This window comes from Nerophis ophidion, linkage group LG02 (assembly GCF_033978795.1).
Source record: "Nerophis ophidion isolate RoL-2023_Sa linkage group LG02, RoL_Noph_v1.0, whole genome shotgun sequence".
Lineage (NCBI taxonomy): Eukaryota > Metazoa > Chordata > Actinopteri > Syngnathiformes > Syngnathidae > Nerophis > Nerophis ophidion.
Window position 1 is genome coordinate 13,115,129 of NC_084612.1, and position 22,402 is coordinate 13,137,530.

A 22,402-nucleotide genomic window follows, 5' to 3' on the forward strand; every position below is an offset into this window, starting at 1 on the left:
GAAAAAAATAAAAATAAAAATTTTGAAACATAGTTTATCTTCAATTTTGACTCTTTAAAATTCTAAATTCTACCAAAAAAAAGAAGAGAAAAACTAGCTAATTCGAATCTCAGCTACAATCGGGCATAAGGCGGGGTACACCCTGGACAAGTCGCCACCTCATTGCAGGGCCAACACAGATAGACAACATTCACACTCACATTCACACACTAGGGCCAATTTAGTGTTGCCAATCAACCTATCCCCAGGTGCATGTCTTTGGAAGTGGGAGGAAGCCAGAGTACCCAGAGGGAACCCACGCATTCACGGGGAGAACATGCAACTCCACACAGAAAGATCCCGAGCCTGGGATTGAACCCAAGACTGCAGGACCTTTCGTATTGTAAGGCAGACGCACTAACCCCTCTCCCACCGTGAAGCCCCTATAGGTCATGTACATGGTCAATGTCATGTACTGTAAATAGCCCGGGTGTCCAACCAATTGAAAATCTGTGGTGGAATTTCCAGAAAATGGTGCATGACAAGACTTGCAAAACTTGCAAAGATGATCTGACAACAGCAATCAGAGAAATTGTGTGTAAGATTGATGAAGAGTTCTGTTTGTAACCTGTTAAGTCTACGCCTCGTCAAAGCTGTTATAAAAACAAGAAGTAGTGCAACAAAGTACTACTAGTACTTGTTTTTTCATGATTCCATATTTTCTCAGATTTGAGTGATTCTATATTTTTTTTACGCTGCTTGATGTAAAAATGAAACTGATACTAACACAGTTTATAGTCTTGGTTTATTTTAGTGTTTCTTTAAGCCAGTTTAGTTTTGTGTCTTGCATGTTTTTTTTGTACAAAATTACAAAACTAAATGAACATCCTCCAAGACTGGTGATTACCTCATTTTATTTTTTTTTAATATTGTTATACCAGGAGTTATAGCAACTGACAAAATATCCAAACAAGATCAGCTTTCTCACTATTCTTAAACCTACGCTATCTGACATTCCCATTGAAGCTTACAGCTCCAGGATGCCCTCCAGTAGCAAGGTGAGGACCCAGCGGTGTGTCGGCCTCTTTGCCTTCCCTCAGTGACTCAAGGTCTCCTCACATGAGCACTTTTGTCCCTCACGCAGACTTCAAACTGTTTCCCAATTCCCAGACTCTCTAACATAACACTGTGCACAAGAGGAGGAGGGAACATTTTTTTTCTCCCCTCCAGACTCCTCTGGAACAATCGATTTGCTAACGTTCAAACAAATTTTAGCATCCGCTCCATCATGCCACCCGAGGGCTCAGTTTCTGCCGCCTTTAGTGACGGTAAAGTGGACTCCTGACATGACTTTCTACATGATCGGAATGTGTGAGTCATGGTAATGATCTCTTTCAGTTGGTTTTTGATCCATACTCTCTGTTAAATTGTTGTATCTATTGATGGTTTAATTCTATTACAACAAACCAACATGATGTTGTGATTTCAACCGGAATTACCGTTCTACTTATGAATATACTGATGTTGGGCTTAATGAGGGTAGAACTTCTAGAGTGGAAAACTCTTGGGATCATGCAATTCATAAATTTAACTCTAATTTTGGGGGGAAACATGCTGTGATAGGGCTTCACGGTGGCAGAGGGGTTAGTGCGTCTGCCTCACAATACGAAGGTCCTGCAGTCCTGGGTTCAAATCCAGGCTCGGGATCTTTCTGTGTGGAGTTTGCATGTTCTCCCCGTGAATGCGTGGGTTCCCTCCGGGTACTCCGGCTTCCTCCCACTTCCAAAGACATGCACCTGGGGATAGGTTAATTGGCAACACTAAATTGGCCCTAGTGTGTGAATGTGAGTGTGAATGTTGTCTGTCTATCTGTGTTGGCCCTGCGATGAGCTGGCGACTTGTCCAGGGTGTACCCCGCCTTCCGCCCGATTGTAGCTGAGATAGGCGCCAGCACCCCCCGCAACCCCGAAAGGGAATAAGCGGTAGAAAATGGATGGATGGATGCTGTGATAGTCCAAAATCAAAACAAAGGCTGTGTTGACTGCGTTTTACAGTAGTACCTCAAATACAAAGTAGGTAAGCTTTTTTTTTTCTGTATTTCCAAAAGTAAACATTTGAAGCAATTAAACTCCAACACCTATTTGAAAGCGCTCACATAAATCCAAGGTTTTCAAAGTGTGAGGAACCAGAAGACTTCAACGGAGGCACAGCAGTTGGAGAAAAGAAAGAAAGAATTAATCGATATTTAGTTCTGACTAGGCATGTAACGATAAACAACTCCCAACGGTTGGTTATACCATGCTAAATTAAAATGATGGTAAAACCGTGATTGACAACCGTACTTTGATAAACTCACAGACCGGTGACTATTGCTCTTTTACTGGCGAAACAAGCTAGCGTTAGCTTGAGAGATAACTTAAATTTTAGCATGACCACAGGAGACGATAAATTCTATTCCCAATAAGAACCAGCATACTACAATATAAACATAGATGAACACATTACTCTGTGAGCAACTTAGATATTCAGTTGTGTACATTGAACGTACAGGATGTGCTCTCTTAGAGCAGACTGAGCGTTCCATACTAGGAGGAATAACAACATTGTCTTTACTACAGGAAGTGAATTTGCGTGACGTCACATGAATTGTTTTTCCTTTATCATTAAAAAACACTATAACCTTAAAAAAAAAAGGGAAAATAAACATATTTAAACACTCAAATATTAATAACATGGCTCTAGAAATGCTCGAACAATACTTAATGTTTGTTCTGCCAAGAAAGTAAGTTGCATACTTGCCAATCTTGAGACCTCTGAATTCCGGAAATTGGGGGGGTGAAAATGTGTAAATAAATGAACACTGAAATTCAAGTATATATATATATATATATATATATATATATATATATATATATATGCTTGAATTTCAGTGTTCATTTATTTACACATTACACAAAAGTTCATATATATATATATATATATATATATATATATATATATATGCTTGAATTTCAGTGTTCATTTATTTACACATTTACACACACAACATTCTTCTCTACTTATTGTTGTATTTGAAAGTGCAATGCTTTGCAGCCAGTAGCAAAGCCTTTGAAGGAGGATAGGTATGGGCAGCATCTGTGACATTAAATTTGCAGAAAAGGAGTGAGTTTAGGGTTGAATTGTCCATCCTCATTTTATTCTCTGTCACTATCTTTTTTTGGACATTATTACTTGTCGTAATTTTGAAGCAATGCATGATGTGTGTCAGTGAATTAACGTGCCGGCTGGAATAAATACACGCTGAGAAATATCTCCGTGCCTGCCTACTTTATGGGTTATAGATAAACCAATGAATAACGGAGACATATATAATAGTCTCCTTCTTGTTGTGTGTGCAGTTGTGCACTCTCCAAAAGCCGTAGATGTTATAACGTGACTGGGCCGGCACGCTGTTTGTATGGAGGAAAAGTGGACGTGACGACAGGCTGTCCTCACTCAGGTCCGGCAGGAAATTGGGAGAAATTCGGGAGAATAGTTTTCTCGGGAGATTTTCGGGAGAGGCACTGAAATTCGGGAGTGTCCCGGAAAATTCGGGAGGGTTGGCAAGTATGATGTTGTGTGCCTGTTTTATTTACTGTCATTTTCAAATAAATCGACTGGAATGTATGGAAAAATTAAAAAATAATATTTGAAAGCTTTATAAGGTTTCAGTGTGTGGTATATGTACTTTTTGAGCACATCTAACAATACCACAATATTAATAATAACTGTGACATGAAATGTTAAATTACATCCCTAGCTCATACGGATTGAGTAAAGAGTGACAACTCAGTCGTAAAATGCTCCAGAAAATATATTTTCAAGAAGTAGGGAAGGCCCATTCGATTTTCATATTCTCACAGGGGAAGATCACTGCCCCACACTTTGAAAACCCCCGACACATTGTTAGAATGTTGTTGGCAGTGAAGAAAGAAAACGGAATAAGTTTTTCAAAGTGACAATGTAGGGGATTTCACTTCGTATCGTTGCTCATATCAGGTTAATCATGTGAAAAAAATGAGGGCATCACACAGTGTAACAGATGCGCAAAGAAGTGCAAACATTTTACAAAACATGTTGCTTATGCTCGTGCTATTTATTTTTTGAACAAAAGTGGAACTTCGATTTATGACTCCCTCATTGCACAAACTTTTTGTTTTACAAGCCACAGACCTACACCATCTCAGTGTACTTACATTTCATCCACAGAAGTGCTGTCATTAGCTACTGGGCAAATTTGTGATTATTTTTCTTTTTAAAGCCTTTTTGTAGTTTATGTGAGATCAATATAAGTCCCAAGAAAGCAATGGACAAGCGATGTGTGGTTTGAAACATTGAATAAGTAACCCCAGCGTTGTCGACACTGCCTCTTCGCTCCTCCCCCTACCTTACGCTGTGAATCAAGAATATTGAATACAAGGTTAAGTGGATTTATTTTATTTTCCATATCGTTGAAGTGACCTGGCTGTTAAAGTTAAGGAGTTTTGTGATTTTTAATTGCGAGTGCACCACAGGGCTAGTGACAGTGTGTGTTCGTGTTCTCAAACGACGACAGTTCAGCTAATTGTTGTTGTTTTGACTTTGTAATTGAATGAAAAGTTGATCAATCACCACCTTGTTATGTTTATTTCATATGCAGTACTGTATAGCGCGTTTAATTATGTTCGAATTGTTGAAAGTTTTACTATAATATGGGATTGTGTTGAGGCTGAAACCCATTACTGGTGTTTACATGTTTTCAGATGGAAACATTTGCTTCAATATACAAACCTTTTTATTACGATCCTTGTTCAAAAGCCAATTAGGTTCCACTGCATGCTACATGATGACTTAAAAATTCTCGCACAGCTAAATGTGCTACAGAAAACACTCACTGTAACGTCAGGGTATTAAGATAAATAACTGCGGAATTTACTACACACCTTGAGGGAACTGACAAGCATATAAAATGTGAGCAAGATTGGTTAAAAAAAATGTCCGCCAACAAGAAAATGTTCATAGGCCGGACTGAGGATACAATTGAGCCGCAGCATTCTGACCACAACCGAAAAGGGGCGCCATAAATGAAACTTCCATCCATGGCGAGAATTAAATGTCTCGATTTTCATACATGAGTTTTCCCAAACATGAGTTACAAATCGCATTAGCATCAAATTGCTACAAATCCCTTGCAAAAGGTTAACCTGACTCTTGCCAGATTCTTGTAGTTCGCTGAGCTCCACACAAGGATCTGGGAGTTCTCAATAGGAGATGTATTTCAGAAGGCGGTGTCTTGTAAAAAAAAAAAAATATTGTATGTGATTGGTTAAACCACTTGTCCGTTATCTTGAATGACGTGCTACTTCAACCACTCACATCGAAATCAACCCATGACGCTGATGAAAGCGACGCTGGGAAATCCAAAACGGAACAGCAGACATATTAGATAACGACAGAGCGAAAAGTCTGACAACTTTTACTGAAACAACGCAGCAATGTCAGTAGACGATCGAGGTCGCAAAACGGTTGCAATAGCAGAATCAATGTCAGCACACGACTCCTCGTTGCGTGCCGCCATTGTTGTTTGAATCAAACAGTCCCATCGGTGCTACTTCACATCAATGAAATCCCGCCCGGTGATCGTGATTGGTTCGTTATTTTTTGCTATCTTGAAGTAGTGTGCGAGGCCCTCGAGCCCAGATTCTTGTGTGGAGGTCAGCAAGGATCTAGCAGGAGTCAGGTTGTCAAAAGGTCAGATCGTCCCCAAATTGCCTATGGTAGGTTTTTTGATTGATTGATTGATTGATTGATTGATTGATACTTTTATTAGTAGATTGCACAGTGCAGTACATATTCTGTACAATTGACCACTAAATGGTAAGACCCGAATACGTTTTTCAACTTGTTTAAGTCGGGGTCCACGTTAATCAATTCATGGTAGAAAATGTATGCAATCATTTGTTTTACTAGTGACTAAATTGAATAGATTTCACTTTCCGATTCCCTTCAAACTACGGATGCTTGCCACTTCACAACGTTAAAGTCAACCATGACTTGCATGGGCCCGTTCAATGCTACCTTTTTGCCGTATTAAAACAATGTCCCGACTTGTTGAATTAGAATCAAATCTTAAGGGTATTTGGAGAAAAAAAAACCCAAAAAACTAATCTTGTCCGTAATTGTGAGTTTGTCCTTCGTGTTTGCTTTTTCATCCTCATTACGGGGACTTCTGGGAAGTGTAATGAGTGGAGATGGTCACCACGCACCTCTGTGAGGGTCAAGGGATTACAGACATGTCTTGTTAAATTAGGCTGCTGTGACTGAGTAAGGGGGGACTCAGCTGTGGAAGTGGAACCTGGATGTGTGTGTGTGTCTTAGTGATGAGCTACCAACCAACTAGGTTCACGGCTAGGATACATCCCCACATGTATTTAGTTTTCATACAAGACAAAGCAAGGTGCACACACAGACAATCCCGCAGTTTTGTTCCGACTGCATGCCTTCCGACCCAAGACGGTAAACGTCCGATTATCTTATTTCACATATGATTGCCTTACACGATTGTCCTGTGGTCTGAGGTGTGTTAAGAGTGAATTTGTCCAATTGATTGGCTTCAAAATGGGTTTTGTGGGACAATAGTAAATATTATGTCTATTGGGAGTGCCATCGCCACCCCAGTCATGGCATCATGAATTGTGACATGGCACGAAAAGTAGCCAATCAAAAAGCTAAAAAAATAAGTGTTGAGAACATACTCATCTCTATCCAGCTCGGTAGATTATAAAGTCTGTGTTTATGCCCTTTCAATGATTTTCTGTCAAAAATAGTCCCAAAACCATTTTCATTCTCTCCTACGCAGAGCTATTTATCAAATGACCAATTCGAGGTGACCTAACGTTTGGACACACCTTCTCATTCAATGCGTTTTCTTTATTTCCATGACTATTTACATTGTAGACTGTCGCTGAAGGCATCGGAACTATGAATGAACACATGTGGAGTTATGTACTTAGCAAAAAAAAAAAAGGTGAAATAACCGAAAACATGATTCATATTTTAGTTTCTTCAAAATAGCCACCCTTTACTCTGATTACTGTTTTGCACACTCTTGGCATTCTCTCGATGAGCTTCAAAAAGTAGTCACCTGAAATAGTTTTCACTACACAGGTGTCATAGTTTTGATGCCTTCAGTGACAATCTACAATGTAAATAGTCATGAAAATAAAGAAAACGCATTGAAAGGAGAAGGTGTGTCTAAACCTTTGGCCTGTCCTGTATTTAAAAACATAATAAATGCATAGAAATTCCCTTGTTATAAGTTGATGTATTGCAGTACCTTATTCTGATGACTTGCATTAATTTAAATCAGACAGGATCCCCAGTGGAGGAGAAAATAAATCCTCCTGTCATTGCAATACCAGATGATATGGTTGTTTTTTTTGAGCTTCTTATTTGTCCAACTTACATACTCGTTTTTATACGTTTTACAAGAAATATATTGGAGGGTAATTCGACAGCTCACTAGCTTGTATGTGCTTGTTTTCGGAAACCCCTTATTTTGTTGGCGCAGGCATGATGGAGAAGCCCTTTTATTGTGAAGACAGGAACGGTGGGGTCGGTCTTTAGACTTTTGGCCGCAGGTGTTAAGCGAAAGAGTTATTTATCTCGTTATCGTAGGTTGTTTAATTTTTTCATAATGACTTGGCAGCAGCCAGCGTCATTTCACAAAATCCCCGGGTGCCATTTGCGTCAATCAAGTGACAAAAATAACGACATAGTGAAGACTGATGATTGGTAATTCTGAGCTCTAATTTTTTTTAAAGCCTGGGAATCGACTGACACAAGCTCCAGGATCGACTGGTAGCTCTCAATCGAACTGATGGGCACCACAGCTCTAAACCAATATAGCTACTTTTGTACGCCAGCTTTCACTTAGACTGACAGTATTGCAATACATCATCACTGGGAAAGAGGCTACTTTAAAATTGCAGGGTGTCCAGTAACTTTTTGCCAGTAAAAAAAACATATACTCAAGATATTGAAACCAAATGACCATTTGAAGTTCCGGAAGAGTCCCACTCAGTAATACAGTACTTGAGTTTTAGCGACCACAAATGTACATACATTCAAGATCTTAAACTCAACGCGAGTCTACGGTGAGGAGACGAGCCTATGTTGACGGTATAGCAGCCATACAAGAAGATAATTATGCACAAATTAAAACGTCAAGTTATATGTCCATTCTGAGGGGTTTGAAGCTTGTGTAAAGTATGTAAAAACTGTATGTTTGGACTTGGAACGGTCCAAGCGCTACATGTTGCAACACACAAAATGTGGTTAATAAACTACACAAACGGTAGGTTAAAAGCAATTGGATGTTTTTGGGGTCCAGTTGTCTTTGATTAAATTTTTGGGAAATACCTGGATAATTTACAACGAGTAAGGACCGTATGGCTCGTGGGCAATAAATTGTCGATATTATGCAATGCTAGAAAAAAGCCTCAAGACTTAAAATTAACCTACAGTCGCATCATAAATGACCCTTGGAGGATTTTATAAAAATAAAAAAAGATGGCCCCTGATAGGACAAAATATTCGCCACTCCTGCTCTGCACAGACAAGCTGTGGTTCATGGAAGTCCTATAAATAAAAGGCAAATGTTCAGTTTCGGTCCGGCTTAAAAGTCCTGCCTTGCATCCGACTGTTCCATTGAGTCGCGTACACTCGCTACATGAACAGTTGCACACATTCAGGAAGAACAACAACACACGCCTTCTACACACATCAGCGGCATGGGTTTGGAAGACAAAAGTGTTCGGGACACGGTCACCGCCGCTCATATGCAGCTATCTCGAGATCGAGGGTAGCCCGTTAGCATCCTTTCTCGCCCTGCTTCAAAAAACATGATGATTATTATTATTATTACAATAAAGTGATATAAAACAAGGGTTACGGAAGGGAAACGAGGAGGTGAAACATTACCTCACTACAAGTCTTTTTTGGTTTCCTAAAATCTTTTTTGTCGTCAGGTTTTTGAAAGGTTTACACATATGATAAATAAGCACAGTCTCTACATTTAGGAATCAACAATATGCGATCCTGTATGATACGGTATCGTTTTAGCAAAACTGTAGATAACTTTTGTTTGAGACACATAAGAAGCTTTAAACGCAGGTGTTAGTGCATAGGTTCCTGCAGACAAAATGAGTATTTGTATACAGTCAACTAAAGTGTCCCTTGCAAACATCTTCGGAGCGTAAAGAAACTGTATATCCATGTAAAATATTGATCTTTTTCACACCCTCCTTGATTAAACTTTTCACTTAAATATATCTCTATCTATATACATGATGTATAAATAATGATAGGACAGAGCATAAAACAGTGTTACCTGGTAAAGTGTCTTTGAAATCACAGCAAATAGAAGGTCAAATGAAAATGGAACACAGTGACATCTGATAAAAGAAAAGGGAAAATGTCACACGTGACATAGGATGCGTTTCAGTTTGGAGGAGCACAGGAGGGTGTGATCAATCCTCACAAATTGGACGGAAGCTTCGAGCGGACAGTTTGAGTTTCTAGATCCGATGAGTAGGCAGAGGAGCCCCTTCGAAGCGATGAGGAAGGGGAGGCTCCGGGAGAGCAAGTTTGATGCGAGTGCCCTGGAGAAAGCTGGATTGGAGGTGTCATATGCCCCGGAACTGAGGTACAAGGTTTGGGTTTTAGAGTTGGTGAGGAGAAAGGTGAGGGGTAATAACCTGCTTCCATGGAGGAGCAGGGAGTTTGTTGGCCTAAGGCCTGGGCCACCTCCTGGGGAAGCAATGGGTGCGAGCTGGATAGCAGCTTTAGATCCTCTGAAAAGCGACCTGGCTGAGAATCTCTTCCTGTGGTCTGCGTCTGGACCGGAGGATATGATGGAAGAGAGGATTGAGGCATGAGCATAGGACTTTCGGATCCTGGGGCACTGGCGGGGTCACTGTAGTGGAAAGTCCTGCTCATAACTGGGCTTTGAAAAGTCGGGCTGGGAGCAACTGGAGTAAGGCATGGAGAGGCATTTGCTGAACCGTACTGGGCCAAGGAAGCCAACGCAGACCTCTCCAAGGACATCTGGTGAGTAAGGAATCCTGACTGAGGGCCCACCAGGCCAATATGACCAAGGGATGATAGGGAACCATCAGCAGGCTGTTGACTATTATGTCCTCTGCTTGGGGATGGGGATCCTTGTGGAGGGGAGTGGAAGAGATTTAAGCCACTTGTAGTCCTGCCCCCTCCTGCAAATTGTTGGAAGGGGGTCACTTGAGGAGGTTTGGGAGGTGGCTGACTGTGAAGAAGCTGTCCCGGCATGGGGCTAGTAGAGCCAGTCGATATAGGACTCTGACTATGTGTTGAAGAAATAAGTCCTTCTACAACTGCACCAGAGATACCTCCTGAAGGGCCACTTGTTACACACCCCCCTACAGACCCATCTGTTGATTTGCTTTTATGTGATCCAATCGTTCCTTCCCCTTGCACACTCGAACAAATGTACCTCGATGCAGATCCACTGAAAGCCCTTCCTAGAGATCCTCCAGGGTTTACTATTACAGAGTCACTAGAAAGGCCGATTAGGGGTCCCATCGTGGATCCGCCTGTTAATCCTTCAGAAACCATTCCTTCTGATCCATCAGAGGCCCACCCCAATGTTCCACCGGTAGTCACTGGTACGAGTAATTCTCCAGAAGTCGTGGCAACTGACCTTAAAGAAGTCCTACCTAGTGATGCAGTAGCAGCTGTTGAGACTAGTAAATCTCCAGAGGTCTCCCCTACTGGCCCAACAGAAGCCCTTCCTACAGATCCCATAGTTGTCGTTGACACACTTAATTCTCCTGCAGTCCCTTCAAACGAAAACCTGCCTAACGAACCACCAGTGGTCATCCCTCCAAGTAATTCTCCAGAAGCCCTTCCCGTTGATCCACGAGAGACTCCTTTCAAAGATCTCCTGGAGGAATATGCTAATGATGCACAGGTAACACTACCTGATGCCACTAGTGCTGATCTACTACAAGCCCCACCGACTGAACCTTCAGATACCCCTACTACTGATTCCCCCGAGATAACCCCTGCTGATCCAATGGGAGCTGAACTCAATCTAAAGTTTCTCAGTGAACTTGCTTCTTTTGCTGCAGTTGTAAAGACATCGGCAGCCCATGCATTGTCCCCTCCACCATCCCCTTCCATAGAACCCCCTACTGCTCCACCTGAAGGCCAGTCTGATGCACTGGCACAGGCTCCAACTGCGCTCCCACTTATTCCTGACCCTGTGCTTCCACCTGTTGATCCCTGGTGGAAGAGATTTGACAAAGGTGGGGTAGTTGAGCGAAAAGGCTGCTGATGCTGTGGTTGTGAGTGTAGCTGGGCCATACTTGATGAGGGTGAACCAGAAGATGAATACAGTCTGCGAGAAAATGCTGAGGTCCCACTCGCACTAAATCCTGACCTTGTATCATTCTGTCCACACTGGCTTCCACTATCTTCACCCTGTTGGTTGGAGCTAGCTGTCACTGAACCTGATGCCACATGCTGAGCCTGAAAAGAGGAAAGCAATGACATGTCCACCCCAGAGCGTATTTTTGAAGGTGTGCTGGCAGGGGAATCTCCAGCAGAACCAGGAGCTGGTGATGAAGGACCAAATGTGTGGAACTTCTTTTGCCGACTGGGAGGGTCCTTTAAGGACCCTAGAACAGAAACCGGGGGCCTGAAAAGAGTTGACGGCAGATGGGGATGATGTGTTAGGGCGATGGCCACTGAGGTGGTGGCGGCTGCTGCCTGGAGAGGTGCCTGGATCAGCGGGGCCCAGATGACAGGGGTAGGAGATGGAGGCGTCTGCGGAGGGGCATTTTGCAAGAGGTGGGCACAGTGGGCCATGTCCCTGTCATGCTGCACAATCTGCTGGATGATCTCATTCTCTTGGTAGTTGAGGACGCCAGAGCTGAGGTCATGCTGCACCTTATGCTGCAGGATGGAGTTTTTCTTGCCTGTGAAAACACACAAACAGACAGTGAGGAGGGAGAAAGAAAGGGGATAAAATAAGAACGAGCATATCTTGTCAGCCGATAGGACTCAGCTGACATTTTTGGTGTACTCGAGTGACAGCCTTATTCAACAGCAACTTTCGTTTGTGGAAGCGAGCACAGAAACGGCAAGGGAGGGAGAAATGTAAAAAGGAATACGAAGTCAAATGGTTGCAATAGAAAGAGATGTAAATATAAAAATACAGGAGTGAGTAGGGAAGACAAAAGAGAAAAAGAGAATACCCAGACACACGCTCTGAAAGCGTACAGCCTCAAGGTGTAGGCGGTGTATGTCTCAGTAGCTCTGACTTTGGGTTTCCATAGCAACAGGGGACACAATATAAACAAAATTTTACACTGGAATGTATATGATAAAGAGATTTTGATTGGCCAAGATTCACATAATTTATATTATATATTTATTTACAATGTGTCTTAAATAAATCCATGGATTATTTCCTTGAACGGATCTTTCTGACGATAACATTTATTATTACCATTAAGTGAAGTAAAGTGAATTCTATTTATATAGCGCTTTTCTCTAGTGACTCAAAACACTTTACATTGTGAAACCCAATATCTAAGTTACATTTTCAAACCAATGTGGGTGGCACTGGGAGCAGGTGGGTAAAGTGTCTTGCCCAAGGACACAACGGCAGTGACTACGTTGGCAGAAGCCGGAATCGAACCTGGAACCCTCAAGTTGCTGGCACGGCAACTCTACCAACCGAGTTAGACCGCCCCAAATATTTCTGTTAATTAATTCAGTCATTTAATTTCATGAACGCTAGGTTGCATGAAAATTTGTTATAAAGTGTAAGCCAAAATAAGGCTCATTACACTGTGCAATAAAACACGGAATAACTGTATCGAACACATTCATTTATTTCTTGACTAGTTTGCTTATTTCATTAGTGATTTATTAATTACCAAATTATTTATTTAATGATATATGTATTTATTCAATTGCCTTTTACTTAAAACACAGCATGGAAACAAAGTGGGGGGAGGGGTCAAATATTTTATTGGTTGAAGTGTAGTAACAGCAGAGTTCTGAATGACAGCATTATATTGCAATAGGGTTACAAACACTGTTACTTTTACTCGTAACAAGTAATCTACTTAAATACTTTTTACATTTTGTTACAACACCATAAACAAGACGTTTGGTGTAACGTTGCACGCTACTTTTGATGTGATTGTATGTCAACATGACAACAATAGAAGCACAGCAAGTCTAATGCAGGAACTATATTTTTACTAATGAAAGCCACAACCACCACCACTTGATATCAAATAGAAGGAGACAACATCACACAGCAAACATTACACAACATGTACAGTAAGTACACCCACACATACACACTAATACTTTGAAGGAATAATAGACAAATCAGTGATTGAAGTGACGACCTTGCAATCCTACCATTTGTGGACAAAGAGACTACAGCTATCGAAGCACATTCAATCTCTTTATTAACTAGCGCTAACATAATCCAGTGAAAAGATTCAACAGAGCTGCCGTAACAGCCGTAGAAAACAACGAGTCTAAGCCAAGAAACACAGATGAGCTAATGCTCCTCTGTCTGGGCGCTGATATCACATGTCATTTGGCCCTTTAAAGGCACATACACACACTCCGGTCTCATGAAACATCTCAACTGCATACACCAGATATTTTATTTTTTATTTTTTAAATGTTTACAAAGTAACACAATAATTTCTTCACCGAGTAATTAATTTACTTTTTTGGCAAAGTAACAGGCAGAACGGTGGAACAGGGGTTAGTGCATGTGCTTCACAAAACGTAGGTCTTAAACACAATCCTGGGCATGTTCTCCCCGTGACTGCGTGGGTTCCCTCCGGGTACTCCGGCTTCCCCCCACTTCCAAACACATGCACTAAATTAGCCCTAGTTTGTGAATGTGAGTGTGAATGTGTCTGTCTATCCATGTTGGCCATGCGATGAGATGGCGACTTGTCCAGGGTGTACACCGCCTTCCGCCCGAAAGCACCCCCCGCGACCTCAAAAGGGACAAGCGGTAGACAATGGATGGATGGATGGCCAAGTAACTATAATTACTTTTTTTAAAGTAAATGGTAAATGGGTTATACTTGTATGGCGCTTTTCTACCTTCAAGGTACTTTGGCCCCTTTGACACTATTTCCAAATACACCCATTGGCACACACATTCATACACTGATGGTGGGAGCTGCCATGCAAGGCCCTAACCACAACCCATCAGGAGCAAGGGTGACGGATGTGACAAGGTTGGTAGAAGGTGGGGATTGAACCAGGAACCCTCAGGTTGCTGGCACGGCCACACCCCCAACTTCGCTACGCCGTTCCCAGTAAGTGGAAAATTCGACAGGCGGATTTGTGCGGCGTCTTCAGTAATGCGGACGTTGTACCGATCCGTTGTGGTGAAGAAGGAGCTGAGCCGGAAGGCAAAGCTCTCAATTTACCGGTCGATCTACGTTCCCATCCTCACCTATGGTCATGAACTTTGGGTCATGACCGACAGGATAAGATCACGGGTACAAGAAGCCGAAATGAGTTTCCTCCGCCAGGTGGCGCGACTCTCCCTTAGATATAGGGTAAGAAACTCTGTCATCCGAGAGGAGCTCAAAGTAAAGCCGCTGCTCCTCCACATCAAGAGGAGCCAGATGAGGTGGCTCGGGCATCTGGTCAGGATGCCACCCGAACGCCTCCCCAGGGGGGTGTTTAGGGCACGTCCAACCGGTAGGAGGCCACGGGGAAGACCCAGGACACGTTGGGAAGATTATGTCTCCCGGCTGGCCTGGGAACGCCTCGGGATCCCCCCGAAGAGCTAGACGAAGTGGCTGGGGAGAGGGAAGTCTGGGTTTCCCTTCTTAGGCTGCTGCGACCGCGACCCGACCTCGGATGAGCGGAAGAAGATGGATGGATGGATAAAAATACGCCACCCAAATAATATTTCATAAAAAAATACAAGTCTTTTGAACTATATTTTACATTTCAAATAATTCAATTAATTATTATTTATTTTTATTTTACTTGCTAATTTTCTGAACATTATATTAATCTAATTGACACACAACACAAACATGCTTAAAGAAACTAGGGACAATGATTATTCATCCATCCATCCATTTCCTACCGCTTGTCCCTTTTGGGGTCGCTGGGGGCTATCTCAGCTGCATTCAGGCGGAAGGCGGAGTACACCCTGGACAAGTCGCCACCTCATCACAGGGCCAACACAGATAGACAACATTCACACTCACATTCACACACCAGGGCCAATTTAGTGTTGCCAATCAACCTATCCCCAGGTGCACGTTTTTGGCAGTGGAGGGAACCCACGCACTCATGGGGAGACATGCACACCCCACACAGAAAGATCCCGAGCCCGGGACTTGAACTCAGGACTATTCAGGACCTTCGTATTCTGAGACATGTGCACTAACCCCTGTTCTACCGTGCTGCCCCTGTTTATTCATGTTTTTTATATATTATCTTTAGCACCAAAAATCAAAATGTGGACTAACTTTACTGTCACATTGTCTTTAAAAATTATTCCGAGCCTTAGAAGTTAAGGCCTCAACAAAATTGACAAGATCTTGGGTTTGGGGGAACCTGCTGTTGTGACGAATCGGTTGTTGCTGGACACACAACGGAATCGTGTCGAGGACGTGAAGATATCCACCTATTCGGAATTATGACAACAGGACATCTGCTGATTGAAGTAAGCGTTGCTTTGGTTTGTCGACAAATTGGAAGTTTCTGGCAGTCTTCAAAGTACCTCAAAGCTGCCACAAATGATTGGAGGATACGGGAAGAACTGTGGATTACATCGGACTGTCTACCCCGCAGTTTTTGAGGACCAGTCATAGACAATTTAGAGTGAAAAGCAAATTTTATTTTCACCCGCATACAAAACATTCTAACTTGGATTGTTTCCCTGGCTTCCAGACTCTCCCGAAGGACGGTGAGGTGAAGACACAACAAACTCCCTTTTTGTCTCTCATGAACACACACCTGTTGTTGTTGACTTTGGACTAACGACTGTTATATATCAAGGCCGTGGAACAGAGACACACGACGGGCTTACACACACACACATCCACAAAAATATACGCCACACATACACACCCCATTCCCCCCCAACCCAACGCCCTCGACGCAAATCCCATAGGAGTGATGAATGGATGGTCAGCGCCTGAGAGCTGCGGCCTACCCCCATGACCCCGAAATCCCTTCCCTCTGTTGCTAGATATCTCGAGATGTATGTTGTAATAAGTATATGTGCTTTGCTATGGAGGTTTTTTCCTACTCCAGACTGGGCCCCCTTAGGAGCTCAGTCTAGATTGTATTTTTTTACTCATCCTTCCCAAGCGTTTACCTTTTTCCCATCTTTCACGGGGCGCCTTATGGCGACCCATCAGCGTTCTTGTTCTGTAACCCTGTACACCGTTTGTTTGTTTAATCTCGAACAGGTTTGTGCTGAAAACAAAGTTTCGTTGTACTCGTGCAATGACAATAAAGACCTATCCTATCCCTAAGTTACACCGAGTTTGTCAAGTGGGCGCAAGGTCAAAGAGACAGGTTACGTCACTTTGACGTGTACACTTACTGCTCACTCCACCACCTCCTGCAGAAACGTGCAGATCTCTAGGCTCAAACTCCATTAGTCATTGTTGAACGGTGGAATGAGCGGTGACAAGGTCAATTCACCGGCCTGCCATTTTCAATTCGAGGCTCCGGAACCCAAAGATATTCCAAACGCAATTAGGCGCAGATCAATCTCTCCATTCCTTGTTATGACTGGTGGCGGCGGCGCTCCTCCGCGGATGACCCTTGATCCACCTGACCGCTAATCGCTCGCAAACCTCTAATCAGATTGTGCAAAGTCCATCAACAGAGTAATTAATTTGTGGATTAGGGCTAAAGTACGCCAGTGACTTTATTATGGGAGAAGGCTGGAGGAGAACATCAAGCTCGGCAGAAAAGGCCGTACACAGGAGACCATCCCTCAGAAAGATCACTATCAGCCCACCATATTTTTTCAAAGCAGCCATTTGCTACAAAGAGTCTCCCCGAAGCAATGTCTCTATCTTCCATGCTAAACATAGCAAAGGATAAAACAGACCATACGAGCGATGCCTGAGTGATGATACAGACGTGCCTTTCATTGTGAATATTTTATTTGCACAGGCTGGGTTTGGGAAGAGTGATGGACACGGAGAGAATATCAATTGTCTCCATCGGAGATCAAACAGGGAATTCACAACCACAGCGCGGTCTGCCTCTTTTAACAGCGTTGACTGAGTATCAAAAAAACGATTCGACGACCCTCAACCGTCGTCTGAGAACTCGAACCCGGTGTCACGGAGCACGTTGCATACACACACAGAATTGGATTCAAGGAAAGCAGGTAAAAGGGTGAAGAAATCATCAAGGAGGGGCTAATTAAATGTATTATTAGACCAAGGCCAGTGTAAACCAGGGGCGTCGCCAGACATATTTCACTGGGGCACGTGCCCCACTGTTGATCTGCAGTGCCCCAGTAAAAAAAAACGCTTCTTAGTTTTAAGTTTACATAACATAGACAACAGCGCACATACTACTTAGTATGGTAATTGATTGCTACTGTATTCACTCCACGTAACAGTGGGCACATGGCTACTTAATATGGTAATTTATTCACGTGTGGATCGAGACTTTGGTTGAGAGAGAGAGAGAGAGAGAGAGAGAGAGAGAGTCAGAGAGAGAGAGAGAGAGAGAGAGAGAGAGAGAGAGAGAGAGGGGATTCGAATCACTGCGTGAGGTAGGTGACGTTGGCCAACAACAATTTGTTAATTACAAGATTTTGATTTTGATTTGACTCAAACTGTAACTCCTAGATGGATTTAAGAAAGTTATTCGTCCGCAGCAGAGAAGAAGCGAGGAATGAGAGATGTAAGTGAAGTCCTAGCTAGCTAGGCAACATCATTGTCTTAAATTGATGCTAAGTTAGCTAACGTTATTCCTTGTATCAAGACAAACATTCATTTGCTGTACGAGCTGTCGGGGGAATTTACAATCAATATGAAACATAATGTTGGTTATTGTCTGCTGGTTCTGCATCAATGATGATTTGGAGTAAGCATGTGTGAGTTGAGTGCTTCTCAAATGGTTTATCTTCAGGAAGAAAAACATTTTTCCATATCATCAAGTCGTGAGCCAAATTTTTAAATCATTCAAGTTTATTTCACAGAAAAATAGCACAGTAGACTTGTCTTGTTAATCGGTGTGACCTTGACTAAAATAATCTTGTTTTGTCACCAGAAAAATGGCTACAACTAAAGCATCTGGTTTTGTTTCCAGAAAAAATTGTAACATTTCTGTATTTGTTTTCAGAAAGATGGCTGAAAATATCGGGTTTTGTTGCCCCATTTAGATTTTTAAAAAATATATTTCCATGTCTGTCCTGAGTCCTCCTCCAACTTGTTAGTCGGTTTGCCTTTTGCTAAAATACTCACTAATAGTCACTAGAAAAATGGCTAAAAATATCTGGTTTTGTTGCCACAATTTGATTTTTTTCTCCCTAATCTTTTTTTTTTTCATGCACACATCTGACTGCGACTCACTGAAAATGACACACAATCCACTTTTATGTCACGACCCACCAGTTGGGAACCACTGGTCAACTGTATAACAGTTACTGTAATATTTCCATGTCCGTCCAGAGTGATTGACCACTTTGCAAAAATGAAAACGAGACGTTACAGTTTACTTCTCAGAAAATGATTCCCTGAACAGACACACAACAGTTGTTCATTTATTTTACTACTGGGGCTTTATTGTTTTGTGTATATTTTATAGTTTTGTGTATCTGAAATAGGATTAGCCACATTGCCAAAAATGGAAATTAAATAATATAAAATAACCCAGAGATGTAGGGGTGCTTTATTTTTTGTTTTACTTTTGTAGATGTTAAATTTGCAGATGATTACTGCAATAAATATTTCTAAAAGATTCATTGCTCTTCCTTTTTGCTTTTACCAGTAGCAGTTTAGAAGTCTGGAGTAAAAAAGTGCACAAGTAGGTCAAATGCATTAGTTAATTTCAGGTGGTTAATCAAAGATCCATACAACATAATCTGATATGATTTCATAGTTTAAAGCATTATTTATGTATTTTTTATGATAAATAAGTGCTAAAAATGTTTTTGCTTGCGCGCTTTGCACGCTCACATGAATTATTTGTGCCCCAGGTGTGCCCCAGTACAGTATTAGGTCTAGTGACGCTCCTGGTGTAAACAAACATTTCCTTGAGCTATTCTACACCCTGATACTAAATGATGTGATACCATGTTCAGTATTACTCCACAAAAGCAAAAAGATACAAACCCTGTTTCCATATGAGTTGGGATATTGTGTTAGATGTAAATATAAACGGAATACAATGATTTGCAAATCCTTTTCAACCCATATTCAGTTGAATGCACTACAAAGACAAGATATTTGATGTTCAAACTCATAAACTTTGTTTTTTTTTTGCAAATAATAATTAACTTTTTTTGCTGAATTTACCCCAGGGATCAATAAAGTAACGTATTTCCTTGAATTGCCGCCGGGGCGCTAATTAATTTAAAACCTCTTCTCACTCCTGCGCTTACCAAAGGCATGCGGTAAAAGTAAGCATGCGCTAATTATTTTAAAACCTCTTCTCACTCCGGCACTTGCCAAAGGTATGCAGTAAAAATTTGAGTGTGATGTAAGCTTGGGCCTTAAATCCTACTGAATAGCTCTTAATCGTCTTCCCTTTATGCGATTTCAAATTACCGGTAATGAAATCAGCCTCCTCGATTTTGAAAATGATGACAGGGGACGTGTCACTCGTGACGTCGCGAGTTTGACCAGGCGGTAATACTAAGCATGCGCTAATTATTTTGGGAAGCGAGTTTGACCCGGCAGTATTTCAAGGCAGGCGCATACTATATGTCCTGCAGCAATTCAAGGAAATACGGTACTTTCTATTCTACTCGAACTTAGAATTTCATGGCTGAAACACGTGCCAAAGTAGTTGGGAAAGGGCATGTTCACCGCTGTGTTACATCACCTTTTCTTTTAAACAACACTCAATAAACGTTTGGGAACTGAGGAAACTAATTGTTGAAGCTTTGAAAGTGGAATTCTTTCCCATTATTGTTTTATGTAGAACTTCAGTCGTTCAACAGTCTGGGGTCTCCGCTGTCGTACAAACTGTATTTTACGCTTCATAATGCGCCACACATTTTCGATGGGAGACAGGTCTGGACTGCAGGCGGGCCAGGAAAGTACCCGCACTCTTTTTCTACGAAGCCACGCTGTTGTAACACATGCTGAATGTGGCTTGGCATTGTCTTGCTGAAATAAGCAGGGGCATCCATGAAAAAGATGGCAGCATATGTTGCTCCAAAACAGGTATGTACCTTTCAGCATGTGTAATTTACCCATGCCTTGGGCACTAATGCATCCCCATACCATCACAAATGCTGGCTTTTGATATATAACAGTCTGGACGGTTCACTTCCCCTTTGGTCCGGATGACACAATGTCGAATATTTCCAAAAACAATTTGAAATCTGGACTCGTTAGACCACAGAACACTTTTCCGCTTTGCATCAGTCTATCTTTGATGATCTCGGGCCCAGAGAAGCCAGCGGCGTTTCTGGATGTTGTTGATAAATGGTCTTCGCTTTGCATAGTAGAGCTTTAACTTGCACTAACAGATGTAGCGGCGAACTGCATTTAATGACAGTGGTTTTCTGAAGTGTTCCTGAGTCCATGTGGTGATATCCTTTAGAGATTGATGTTGGTTTTTGATACAGTGCCGTCTAAGGGATCGAAGGTCACGGCCATTCAATGTTGGTTTCCGGCCATGCCGCTTACGTGGAGTGATTTTCTCCAGATTCTCTGAACCTTTTGATGATATTATGGACCGCATATGTTGAAATCCCTAAATTTGTTGCAACTGCACTTTGAGAAACGTTGTTTTTAAACTGTTTGACTATTTCCTCACGCAGTTGTGGACAAAGGGGTGTACCTCGCCCCTTCCTTTCTTCTGAAAGACTGAGCATTTTTTGGGAAGCTTATACCCAGTCATGGCACCCACCTGTTCCCAATTAGCCTGCACACCTGTGGGATGTTCCAAATAAGTGTTTGATGAGCATTCCTCCACTTTATCAGTATTTATTGCCACCTTTCCCAAAATTTTTGTCACGTGTTGCTGCATTCAAATTTTAAAGTTAATGATTATTTGCAAAAATAAAAAGTTTATCAGTTTGAACATCAAATATGTTGTCTTTGTAGCATATTCAATTGAATATGGGTTGAAAATGATTTGCAAATCATTGTATTCCGTTTATATTTACATCTAACACAATTTCCCAACTCATATGGAAACAGGGTTTGTACATACAACTAAATAATGGGGCGGCATGGTGTAGTGGGTAGAGCAGCCGTGCCAGAAACCTGAGGGTTGTAGGTTCCCTCCCCGCTTATTGACATCCAAATCGCTGCCGTTGTGTCCTTGGGCAGGACACTTCACCCTTTCCCCCGGTGCCACTCACACTGGTGAATGAATGATGAATGAATGACAGCTGGTGGTCGGAGGGGCCGTGGGCGCAAAGTGGCAGCCACGCCTCCGTCAGTCTACCCCAGGGCAGCTGTGGCTACAGATGTAGCTTACCACCACCAGGTGTGAATGAATGATGGGTTCCCACTTCTCTGTGAGTGCTTTGAGTATCTGATAATAGAAAAGCGCAATATAAATCTATTCCATTATTATTATTATTATTATTATTAATGAAACATGACAAAAATCCAAATCCAGCAGTATTCTTTGGATGAATATTTTGCATTAGATTCTGATATTCCACATTTTTCATCATTGTTTTAAAATACTTTTGTATATGTCATACGTAATTCCAATGCCACATAGTAGCAGCAGTAGAGTGTTTCACTTCCGATACCGTACCGACATTGGAGCCTTGGGTTTGGACCATAACAGATATTAATACGATCCAATATCAAGTACATACCTTTATTATATTGTAGTGTGGAATGTTAGAAAAGGCTTGATCAAGTAAAATTAAAAAAAAGGTATGAATGAAAAACATATGACAGAATTGTGATTTTGAAGTACAGTTAAGTGTTCATTTAGTTTTTTAGCGGCTCATATTAGTCTATTCATTGCATAATTCAATACATGAAGGTCGTGACGCCGCACGTTAAATGGTGCAGACACCTTTGATACTTGATACTTTCTAACACGCTTCTGCCTTGGAGACTTCGTATGCGTAAGTAACTACATTTATTTGAAACTTCATTGTATTGACAAATGACGTATT

General features: G+C 41.9%; 1 protein-coding gene across 3 annotated transcripts in view; it reads right to left on the minus strand.

The window, feature by feature from the left end:
• Positions 1–2,999: 2,999 nt before the first annotated feature.
• LOC133536914 (potassium/sodium hyperpolarization-activated cyclic nucleotide-gated channel 4-like) overlaps positions 3,000–22,402 on the minus strand; it is a 308,924-nt gene continuing 289,521 nt past the window's right edge. For all 3 annotated transcript variants that reach the window (XM_061877619.1, XM_061877628.1, XM_061877638.1), the window contains exon 8: positions 3,000–12,011. In XM_061877619.1, the coding sequence (XP_061733603.1) occupies positions 9,535–12,011 (2,477 nt within the window). In that variant the 3' untranslated portion in view covers positions 3,000–9,534. The remainder of the gene's footprint in view (positions 12,012–22,402) is intronic.